Raw genomic sequence first — 12368 nt, 5'->3', positions numbered from 1 at the left:
GACCTATTACCGTGGGCAAAGTTTGCTCACAACAGTGCCTTAAATTCTGCTTCGCGATTGTCCCCGTTTATGGCGACTTATGGTTTCTAACCTTCCATGTTGCCGGACTCTTTTTTTCCGCAGAGTATTCCTGCATTAGAGGAGCATCTCCGTGGTCTTTGTTCCACTTGGGCACAAGTCCGGGAGGCTTTGCATCATGCTACTGATAGGTACAGACTCCATGCTGACCACAGACGCCTGCCTGCGCCTTCCTACTAGGTTGGGGACAGGGTCTGGCTGTCATCTCGCAACCTCCGACTTTGTGTTCCCTCACTGAAGTTCGCACCTCGGTTTATTGGGCCCTTCCGTATTCTTCACAGGATTAACCCAGTGGCTTACGCATTAGACCTTCCTTCTAATATGCGTATTTCAAATGTATTTCATGTCTCCTTATTAAAACCTTTGGTCTGCAACCGTTTTACCATCTCGGTGCCACATCCTCACCCTGTACAGGTTGAGAACCATGAGCAGTATGAAGTACAGTCCATTGTTGACTCCCGTAGGTTCCGTGGGCGCATACAGTACCTGGTGCATTGGAAAGGGTACGGTCCGGAGGAACACTCTTGGGTCTCATCCTCGGATGTACATGCCCCTGTCCTCCTCTGTGATTTTCATAGACGTTTCCCCTCAAGCCTGGTGGTCCTCAGAGGGGGAGGGGTCGTTGAAGTGGGGGTACTGTCAGGGCTGGGCTCAGCCCTTCCTTCTCTGAGCTGGCCGCTCAGCTGTCAGCTAATTGCCAGCTCCCATCTCTCTCCACAGTTACCCAGCTGTTGTTGATTCTGCTCATCAGTCCTGCCTACTTAAAGCCGTACAGCTCACTTGATCTCTGCCTTTGCCAACATCACAGAGACTTTCTCCTGCGTTCCTGTTGAAGACTTGCTCGGCTGATGTCCCTTCTGGCTCCTGCTTGCTGTACTACTACATTTACCTATGGCCCTCTGACATTGGCTTGGCTGACTACCCGATCCGGTTACTGAACTCTGGCTTGTTTTGACCATGCTTACTCTACCTTTTTATTATTATTATTAAACAAGTGTGATTTAACTATACTTCTGTCTCGGTCTGATTCATGGTTCCTGATAGGTACAAAGTATAGTATAGAGTTCCCCTATAGGAAACCACAAAGTATAGTATAGAGTCCCCCTATAGGAAGGTACAAAGTATAGTATAGAGTTCTCCTATAGGAAGCCACAATGTATAGTAAAGAGTTCCCCTATAGGAACCCACAAAGTATAGTATAGAGTTCACCTATAGAAACCCACAAAGTATAGCATAGAGTTCTCCTATAGGAAGCTGCAACATATAGTATAGTGTTCCCCTATAGGAAGGTACAAAGTATAGTATAGAGTTCTCCTATAGGAAACAACAAAGTATAGCATAGAGTTCCCCTATAGAAAGCAACAAAGTATGGTGTTCTCCTATAGGAAGCTGCAAAGCATAGTATAGAGTTCCCCTATAGGAGGACACAAAGTATAGTATAGAGTTCCCCTATAGGAAGTCACAAAGTATAGTATAGAGTTCCCCTATAGGAAGCCACAAAGTATAGTATAGAGTTCCCCTATAGGAAGCCATAAAGTATAGTATAGAGTTCCCCTATAGGAAGGTACAAAGTATAGTATGAAGCTCCCCTATAGGAGGACACAAAGTATAGTATAGAGTTCCCCTATAGGAAGCCACAAAGTATAGTATAGAGTTCTCCTATAGGAAGCTACAAAGTATAGTATAGAGTTTACCTATAGGAACCCACAAAGTATAGTATAGAGTTCCCCTACAGAAATCCACAAAGTATAGAGTTCCCCTATAGGAAGATACAAGGCATAGTATAGAGTTCCCCTATAGGAAGCCACAAAGTATAGTAGAGTTCCCCTATAGGAAGCCGTAAAGTATAGTATAGAGTTCCCCTATAGGAAGGTACAAAGTATAGTATGAAGTTCCCCTATAGGAAGCCACAAAGTATAGTATAGAGTTCCCCTATAGGAAGGTACAAAGTATAGTATAAAGTCCCCCTATAGGAAGCCACAAAGTATAGCTTTCTCCTATAGGAAGCACAAAGTATAGAATAGAGTTCCCCTATAGGAGGGCACAAAGTAGAGTATAGATTTCCCCTATAGGAGTACACAAAGTATAGTATAGAGTTCCCCTATAGAAATCCACAAAGTATAGTATAGAGTTCCCCTATAGGAAGGTACAAAGTATAGTATAGAGTTCTCCTATAGGAAGCCACAAAGTATAGTATAGATTTCCCCTATAGGAAGCCACACAGTATAGTGTTCTCCTATAGGAAGCTACAAAGTATAGTATAGAGTTCCCCTATAGGAAGCCATAAAGTATAGTATAGCATTCCACTATAGGAAGCTGCAAAGTATAGTATACAGTTTTGCTATAGGAAGGTAAAGGTCTGCCTTTAGAATCACCTCCTTCCTTCTCTTGCCCAGGACTACATGTCCCATGAGACATTGCTCCTCACACATTTAAATTCTCAGGCATTTACTGACATGTATGGATGATGTACTGAGCTGTATTTTCTGATATGTAAAGAAATAATACATTCTGTATGCAGACCAATTAATCGACTTACCAACTAATCGATTATGAAAATAGTTGACAACTATTTTCATAAATCGATTATAATAAACATTTTCTTTTATAGGAGTGACAGCGATGAGGGGGATTATAGGACGAGTGTCCCCACCCCCTCTATCACTCCTTTTCATCTTCCCAACACAAAAGGTCCTGGACTTCCTTATTTAGTCCATGATTTAGTTATGAATAAATCATGAATTAAGTCATGAGCCCCACCAGAGGTCAGAGAGTGAGGATGGGGGAGAACAACCAAGATGAAGACTGGACTGATTCTGAAGACCACCATCCTTAGGTTATTGACTCCTCCCTCATTATCACTTTCTATTTAACCACTTACCCACTGGGCACTTAAACCCCCTTCCTAACCAGACCAATTTTCAGCTTTCGGTGTTCTCACATTTTGAATGACAATTACTCAGTCATGCAACACTGTACCTATATGAAATTTTTGGCCCTTTTCACACAAACAGAGCTTTCTTTTGGGGGTATTTAATCACCACTGAGTTTTTTATTTTGTGCGCTATAAAAGAAAAAAGACCGAAAGTTCTGTAAAAAAATGCATTTTTCTTCATTTCTGTTATAAAATTTTGCAAATTAGTAATTTTTCTTCATATATTTTGGCCAAAATTTATACCGCTACATATCTTTGGTAAAAATAACCCAAATCGGTGTATATTATTTGGTCTTAGTGAAAGTTCGGTGCCAATCGGAAAAAAGTACTGACGGCCTATCTCATTTCTTGAGACCCTAACAAGCCAGGAAAGCACAAATACCCCCCAAATGACCCCTTTTTAGAAAGTAGACATTCCAAGGTATTTAGTAAGAGGCATGGTGAGTTTTTTGAAGTTGTAATTTTTTCCCACAATTCTTTGCAAAATCAAGATTTTTTTTCCCACAAAATTATTATATTAGCAAGTTATTTCTCACACACAGCATATGCATAGCACAAATTACACCCCAAAACACATTCTACTATTCCTCCTGAGTATGGCAATACCACATGTGTGAGACTTTGACACAGCAAGGCCACATACAGAGGCCCAACATGCAGGGAGCGCCATCAGGCGTTCTTGAAGCATAAACTACACATATCATTTCTTGACTACCTCTTACACTTTTGAAGGCCCTGGAGAACCAGGACAATGGAAACGCCCCAAAAATGACCCCATTTTGGAAAGAAAACAACACAATGTATAATCTATGAAGCATATCGAGTCTTTTGAACATGTCATTTTTTTCTACAAGTTTTTGGAAAATGTGTAAAGAAAATGAAAACGCATTTTTTTTACACCACGGTGTCCATTTACACAATGTTTCTAACACATAGCATGTACATACCAAAAATTACACCCCAAAATAGATTCTTCTATTCCTCCTGAGTACGGTGATACCACATGTGTGAGACTTTTCCACAGCGTGGCCACATACAGAGGACCAACATGCAGGGAGCACCATCAGGTGTTCTAGGGACATAAGTTTCAAATCTAATTTGACTACCTATTACACTCTTGTGAAGCACTGTAGTGGCATGGATGATAACTGATGTGGCATGGATGAGCATGAATGGGGATGGATGAGCCGTGGATGTTGATGGATGAGCAAGAATGAGTATGGCTGAGTATGGCCGGGTAAGGCTGAGTATGGATGGGTACGGCTGAGTATGGCTGGGTATAGATGGAATGGCTGGGTACGGCTGAATATGGCTGGGGTATGGCTGGGTATGGCTGAGTATGGCTGGGTATGGCTGAGTATGGCTGGGTATGGCTGGGTACGGCCGAGTATTGCTGGGTATGGTTGAGTATGGATGGGTAAGGCTAATTATGGATGGGATGGCTGAGCATGAATAGATAGATGAGTATTGCTGAGGATGGATAGATAGCTAAGCATGGATGGATAGATGAGTATGCTGAGTATGGATGGCTGAGCATGGATGGATGGATGAGTATGCTGAGTATGGATGGCTGAGCATGGATGGATGGATGAGTATGCTGAGTATGGATGGCTGAGCATGGATGGATGGATGAGTATGCTCAGTATGGATGGCTGAGCATGGATGGATGAGTATGCCGAGTATTGATGGGTGAACATGGATGGATGGATGAGTATGCTGAGTATGGATGAGGATGGATGGATGAGTATGCTGAGTATGGATGGGTATGCTGAGTATGGATGGGTGCGCATGGATGGATGGATGCGTATGCTGAGTATGGATGGGTAAGCATGGATGGATGGATGAGTATGCCGAGTATGGATGGATGGATGAGTATGCTGAGTATGGCTGGGTAAGCTGAGCATGGATGGATGAATGGTTATGCTGAGCATGGATGGATGGATGAGTATGCTGAGTATGGATGGCTGAGCATGGATGGATGGATGAGTATGCTCAGTATGGATGGCTGAGCATGGATGGATGAGTATGCCGAGTATTGATGGGTGAACATGGATGGATGGATGAGTATGCTGAGTATGGATGAGGATGGATGGATGAGTATGCTGAGTATGGATGGGTATGCTGAGTATGGATGGGTGCGCATGGATGGATGGATGCGTATGCTGAGTATGGATGGGTAAGCATGGATGGATGGATGAGTATGCCGAGTATGGATGGATGGATGAGTATGCTGAGTATGGCTGGGTAAGCTGAGCATGGATGGATGAATGGTTATGCTGAGCATGGATGGATGGATGGGTATGCTGAGTATGGATGGCTGAGCATGGATGGATGGATGAGTATGGATGGGTAAGCATGGATGGATTGATGAGTATGCTGAGCATTGATGGATGGATGAGTATGGATGGGTATGCTGATCATGGATAGGTATGGATGGCTGGCTGGAATGGGCACATATCAGCGCTGCCGGCACTACACATCCAGCCCGCAGCGCTGCTGCCACCGATATCTCCCCTTGCACTGTACCAATAGATATGGGGAGGGGAAAGAGGAACCGGACATGACGCCGGTTTGTTTACAAGTGATAATTCTGTCATTTGACAGAGCGATCATGTGGTAAATGGCTGCTATCAGCCAATCAGTGAGCAGTATGGGTGGAGGAATGTATTTAGTGTTAATGACCCACCTGTGCTGATCTCTGTAGGAGTGTCCTCCTCTATAAATGTCCCCGTTATTCCATCCTCCTCCATAGACTGCTGATCATCCCTCACATACCTCTTTTCTTCTTCTTCTGCTTTAACCTCAAATTCTATATCGATTGGATCTCCACTCTAAATCAAGAAAACGAGAGATAATATCATCTGTAAGATATAAGCTTTATTATTGTGACATCGCATATAAAATCCACATATTGGTGTTGATTTACTAAAGGAAAATCCACTACGCACTACAAGTGCGCATGGAAGTGCAGTCGCTGTAGATCTGAGGGGAAGATCTGAAATGAGGGGAAGCTCTGCTGATTTCTATCATCCAATCATGTGCAAGCAAAAATGCTGTTTTTTTATTTTCCTTCGATGTTCCCCTCAGATCTACAGCGACTGCACCTCCAAGTGCACAGTGGATTTGCCTTTAGTAAATAACCCCCCTGTCTCCTCAAGTTCATGTTCTAGATGATCCATCCCACCAACCTTGTAATAGTGAGGGATGGTGTGATCTTCCTGTGTGGAATCCTGGGAATACAGAGGACGGGGACATCTCTCTGGTGGGTTTCTGTAGCTGGATGACTCCACCATGGTGTCCTGGTACAGATCTTTGTGTTCTTTTAGAAACTCTGACTCCTCCATCACCCCATCCTCATCATCCTGCTCTTTTACCTCTTCTTTTACTTCAATTTTAGAATCTCTCAGGTTTCCACTCTGAATATATAATACAGATGACATTAATTGTAACAATGCAGATAATGTACAGATCCTAATGATACTATCAGTGATTGTTCCTCATCTACCTGATGATGGTGAGGGATGGTGTGATCTTCCTGTGTGGAATCCCGGGAATACAGAGGACGGGGACATCTCTCTGGTGGGTTCCCATTACTGGATCCATCTGTAGGAAACACACACACTGACTGAATACATTGTTTCTATGTGTTTATCAGATGATGGGGGATCTAGGTGGACCCTCCGTACTGCTCTCTCCTTTACAATAAAGTCTCCTCTTACCCGGTGATGTGAGGGGCGGCTGATTGTCCATCATGACGTACTTGTAGAGATCCTTGTGTCCTTCTAAATACTCCCACTCCTCCATGGAGAAATAGACAGTGACATCCTGACACCTTATAGGAACCTGACACACACAATGATACAGTCACCATCCAGACACATCCCTTGTCTGTTACTGGATAATGTCCCAGAATTCCCAGCACCGCTCACCTCTCCTCCATGATCTCTCTGGTGACTTCTAGAATCTTCTTTGTATTTCTCTATTCTATCAGGGAGGGAGGTGGAGGCAATGTGATGGTCATATGATCTCCAGACTTCACAGGAGGAAAACTCTAGATCTGAACACAAATAGTAAAATTTAAATAATATTCCCAGAATCCTCCTCACCTCATCATTCAGGTCTCCATTATATTAAAGCCCCACTTCAGACTGAGGTATAATTTACCCACACAGGACAACCACACTACGTAGGTTAAAAACTTGTTGCAGGCATTCTGATGTCATTACACACAATGCAGGACCAACGGCCCCACTTTGCTAGTGAGGATTCCAAGGGTCCGCCCACATCCTAAGAGCATCAGTAAAAAAGCCAGATAGAAGGACATTGGGAGGAGGAGCTGTGAGGTCAGTGTGATGTCATAGGACATGCTGACTCTGGATGGAGGGACATTTGGATGGGGAGATTTGAGGAGTCCTCTATATGAGGCTCCCATGCAAACCAAATCATTGTTCCTGGGTGCGTCCTACTTTTCCTAAACTGAAGAGTGAACTTTGACCTTTACCATACAGAAATCTGTCAGGAATCTGTGAAAGTAAGCTCTCATGTGATCAGGTGACGTGCGGAGGAACGGAGTGTAAATAGCAGACAATTTTCTCCAGAGCTCCTAATGGTGGGGATGGATTTTGCTGAGTGCTGGTGCCAAGTTTCCACCCCCCAGGATCACTGCAGGTGTGGAGAAAAGCTGTGTAAGAGGATATGGAGGAGAGATGAGAAGGAGATCCAGGAATCAGGATAAAGGTCAGGACAAGCAACAGACGAGCGCATCCAAGAGATGAAGCCGGGGTCACTACACAGAAAATCAATCCAAGGAAACAACAGGCAGGACGAGGAATAGCAAGAAGGAGCTCAGAGACAAATGAGAATATTGCTCAGCCAATGGGAGATTATCTCAGCATGACTTACATAATGAAGGAGATGAGGGGGAGGGGAGGAAGTCACTTATGGTGACCATAGAGACATGGAAATTCAGCTGGTTCAGCAGGGATCGGTCACATTTCCATCCATGTGTGGTCACTGCCGGATAAAAGTCACTCGATCAGCGGCTGCAGCCAATAGCTTCATCACTGATCTGTGTATTCTGAGAGCGGAGGAGCGCCCCCCATTGTCAGAATACAATATTGCAGCGGGGAGGATTCCCCCATCCCCCTCCAATGTGTGGATGGGGGAATCACTTCAGTTTTTTCTCTCATCCCGCTGGCTGAACGATAAAACTGAACCATGTATGGCCAGATTTGGAAGCAAGTAGGGTGGCCACGTGTCCCGGATTGCCCGGGATTGTCCCTGATTTCTTATTTTTGTCCCATGTCCCAGGTACCTTCATTCAGGGACAATACAGTGTACCGGAATGAAAAAAAAAAAACACACCACCGGCTGGCACCAGTCCGACTCCGTCTCCGAGTCCGCCACCCTTATAATCATGATACAGTAACACACACATCATATGCGCAGCTTAACTGGTTGCTAGGCTAGGGCCGCCCGCCCCGCGTCTAGCAACCAGTGACGTCAGCTGGCACCGTCCGTCACGTGGGAGTCAGTGCAGTGGGCACCCGCACTCTAGTCTACACGCTACGGCTGAGCAGCGCCAGCGCGCCTCCGAGAGAGAGAGCAGCCGCCAGCCTGCCACACTTACTAGCCTGCCCTATGCCCACCAGCGATGTCACAGACAATCAGAGTGAGAAAGGCCAGGAGCGAAGCCCACGCTTAGTACTGCATAACTCTCTGCACCCATCTCGGCACCCCCCAGACCCGCCCCTCCTCCTCTGGCGCCCAGCGGCATTTAGCAGGGACTGGTCTGGTATCACCTTTGCTCTCCAGTGTCAGCCCGCCCGCTGTCAGCTAGGAATGGATGTGCCCGACTGCTGCTACTGCTTAAGTGGCAGGCGGAGGGTCTGGTGATGACATTAGAAGAAGGCAGAAGTGGCTGAAACTGTCAGGCTGAATGAAGAGGAACATGCAGTGTCCAGACTCCAGTCCTGGATCTTCTCCTCCCCCCTCCTCCCTGCACTTCACCACAAAGACCGAGGACATGTGCTGCAGGAAGTGATTGACACCTACCACAAGGAAATGCAGTAATTCAGGTACATGGGGACATACTACACCATAGGCTGGACCGGGCTTATGTCAGGGCTGTGACAGGGAGAGAGCCAGCAGGACTTGAACAGGGTGGCCATGAGGTGGGTGGTGTGCTCTGCTTCTCCTAACATTGACATGGCCATCACTCCTCAGGACTCTCTGCAGAGGGCACTCTGGAAGTACTATCTGTGTGCCTCCAGAGTGAACCCTAACTTCTTCCAGAGTGCTCCCGTACTTGTGCTCCTTTACTTTCTCCAGAGTGCCCCTTTACTTTCTTCAGAGTGCCCCTTAGTACAGCAGTACTAAGGGGGCACTCTGAAGGGGGATGTAAGGGGGCACTCTGAAGGGGGATGTAAGGGGGCACTCTGAAGGGGGATGTAAGGGGGCACTCTGAAGGGGGATGTAAAGGGGCACTCTGAAGGGGGATGTAAAGGGGCACTCTGAAGGGGGATGTAAAGGGGCACTCTGAAGGGGGATGTAAAGGGGCACTCTGAAGGGGGATGTAAAGGGGCACTCTGAAGGGGGATGTAAAGGGGCACTCTGAAGGGGGATGTAAAGGGGCACTCTGAAGGGGGATGTAAAGGGGCACTCTGAAGGGGGATGTAAAGGGGCACTCTGAAGGGGGATGTAAAGGGGCACTCTGAAGGGGGATGTAAGGGGGCACTCTGAAGGGGGATGTAAGGGGGCACTCTGAAGGGGGATGTAAGGGGGCACTCTGAAGGGGGATGTAAGGCACACTTCAGAGGATGTAAGGAGACACTAAGGGGGCACCCTGGGGGATGTAAGGGGGCTCTGACTAAGTTACTATCGCCAGAGTGCCATCTTACATCCCCCTTACAAGCTCCAGGGTGCCCCCTTAGTGCCTCCAGAGTGCCCCTTTACTTCCTCCAGAGTGCCCCCTTACATCCTTCGGAGTGCCCCACCACCAAGGTGCTATAGCAGTGGCTGACAGACTATCAGGAGGTGGTATTGCACTCCTCTCCTGTACATATTACCCACCGCCATACACTCTGCACTCCTCTCCTGTACATATCACCCACCGCCATACACTCTGCACTCCTCTCCTGTACATATCACCCACCGCCATACACTCTGCACTCCTCTCCTGTACATATCACCCACCGCCATACACTCTGCACTCCTCTCCTGTACATATTACCCACCGCCATACACTCTGCACTCCTCTCCTGTACATATCACCCACCGCCATACACTCTGCACTCCTCTCCTGTACATATCACCCACCGCCATACACTCCGCACTCCTCTCCTGTACATACTACTCACCTCCATACACTCCGCACTCCTCTCCTGTACATACTACTCACCTCCATACACTCCGCACTCCTCTCCTGTACATACTACTCACCTCCATACACTCTGCATTCCCAATTTAACATTACCACATTCTGCACTATATAAGTCATCTCAGACTCTCTTTAACAACACCCCCTTTAAGCAAATATTTAGCGCAATTTAAGACATGTCCACTGTTTACCATGACATGCTTTGCACGCCATATTGTTGTTCTTCTTGATGCCTAGGGCCCACTTTTGATCTTGCACACGGGCCCGCTGATTTTATGATACGCTCCTGCCCCAAAAATCGGCAAAAAAAGATGTCAAAAATCACTTTTCTTGGGGGGGGGGTGTCCCTGAATGGCAGTATGGAAATGTGGTCACTCTAGAAGCAAGATATATTAATCATCAACTGATCCCCCTGGGGTTAATCTACATATTACCTCCTCTGCCACCAGATCCATCAACGTCTCCTCTCTACGTCCTTCCAAATGGAACGTCTGTCAGTATCCGACATCACTTCCTGTCTGTATCTGACATCACTTCCTGTCTGTATTATAGAGACTTCCTGTCTGGGTAGAAGTGAGATCACCACCTTGTGGAGCTCAGAGGAACTGCAGAAGCATCTGGTAGTGTGAACACGGCCTTGTGTTGTGTGTGTATGTACTGTATATCCTTATAGATGGGTCATCTCCACTCCCACCAAGGGGGATAGAAATATATTACTGCTCGGGGGGGAGACATTTTGGCCCCTTTGATTTTGCAGTAAAATTGATTGCAGATTTAGTCATGTAGAACATCTGTTATATGGATACAAAGAACCCCAGCAGAGAGTAAAGGGTGGAAATGGCTCCTGATCCCCAGATTTGGGCAATTATGTCACCAATATAAATAGAATAAAACCCGCGCTATGTGTAACAACTCAAATACCTACAAAAATAACTTATACTGGACTGCTGCTGTAACAAAGGTAAGTATTCCCTTTATCAACTAGAAGAGCATTATGTGTCACAGCGCTGTCCTATTGTGTGTGCACATAAATCATCACAAATACACTAAAATATGTGGAGACATTCATATATAAAGTGCTAGGGGCTCAAATAATATTCTCTGCAGATCTACTGCTTCCACTTTACTCCTACTTCATTGATCTTATGGTGTTTATCAATAAATAAAGTAAACTGATCCATGTGCAAATTCATATACAACATAAAGTGCTTTGTGCTCAAGATGATGTTCCCTGCAGATCCACTGCTTCCACTTTGCACCTACTTCTTTATTCTTATAATATTTGTTGCTATATTAAATAAACTAAAAACCTGTGCAAATTCATGTAATCATACAATATTTTGTGCTCAATATTTTGTGATCTGCAAGTCCACTGCTTCCACTTTGCATCTACTTCAACAAACTTATTTTTCTGAAAAAAATCCACAAATCAATAAAAAGCACTTTTCTCATTATATACGGGATAACCAGAGCACGCTTTTCTCCAAAAATTGAAGATATAGCTAAACAATTTGAAATCTTCTACTCCAAGCTTTATTTTTTTTATTTTCTTTATTTAGTTTTTTAACGTAGAAAAACATCCTTTTACAAAATCCACAGCCTATGATTGTACTTGCATCCAAATATGCAAGACACTCTCAAAAATTTCCCCGCCTCCCCCCCATTCCACATCCCAAGACACCCAGTTCCGTTCTGATCTTCTTTTCACTTGTTTCAGTCCTTACCCCCTTCTATTTTTGGATCACTACCTCTACATATCTCCACGTCTTTTTAAAGAACTTTCCCATTTATCCTCTTGATCTCTCCTCTCCACTTCTTCCCTACTTGGATCTAATCTCTCTAAATTATAAATGTTGTTTATACCGAGTAACCAGTCTTGCATTCTTGGGCTTTCAGGTTCCTGCCATTTTTTGGGTATAAGGCTTTTTGCTAAGTTAATCAAGATGGGAACCATAGACTCTCTGTATTACTTAACCG

General features: G+C 45.2%; 1 protein-coding gene across 1 annotated transcript in view; it reads right to left on the bottom strand.

Moving 5' to 3' along the window:
• LOC141121755 (uncharacterized) overlaps positions 1 to 10934 on the bottom strand; it is a 30597-nt gene extending 19663 nt beyond the window's left edge. Inside the window, exons 1-6 of the mRNA XM_073611474.1 lie at positions 10826 to 10934; positions 6943 to 7070; positions 6733 to 6856; positions 6519 to 6616; positions 6202 to 6429; positions 5700 to 5844 (exon numbers count right to left, since the gene is read on the bottom strand). Coding sequence (XP_073467575.1) covers positions 5700 to 5844; positions 6202 to 6429; positions 6519 to 6616; positions 6733 to 6817 — 556 coding nt within the window. The 5' untranslated portion in view covers positions 6818 to 6856; positions 6943 to 7070; positions 10826 to 10934. The remainder of the gene's footprint in view (positions 1 to 5699; positions 5845 to 6201; positions 6430 to 6518; positions 6617 to 6732; positions 6857 to 6942; positions 7071 to 10825) is intronic.
• Between the last annotated feature and the right edge of the window lie 1434 nt (positions 10935 to 12368).

Source organism: Aquarana catesbeiana, unplaced genomic scaffold (genome assembly GCF_042186555.1).
Source record: "Aquarana catesbeiana isolate 2022-GZ unplaced genomic scaffold, ASM4218655v1 unanchor229, whole genome shotgun sequence".
In the NCBI taxonomy this organism is placed as follows: domain Eukaryota; kingdom Metazoa; phylum Chordata; class Amphibia; order Anura; family Ranidae; genus Aquarana; species Aquarana catesbeiana.
Note: the sequence above shows the minus strand (reverse complement) of the source record. Positions and strands in the feature narration are given on the sequence as shown.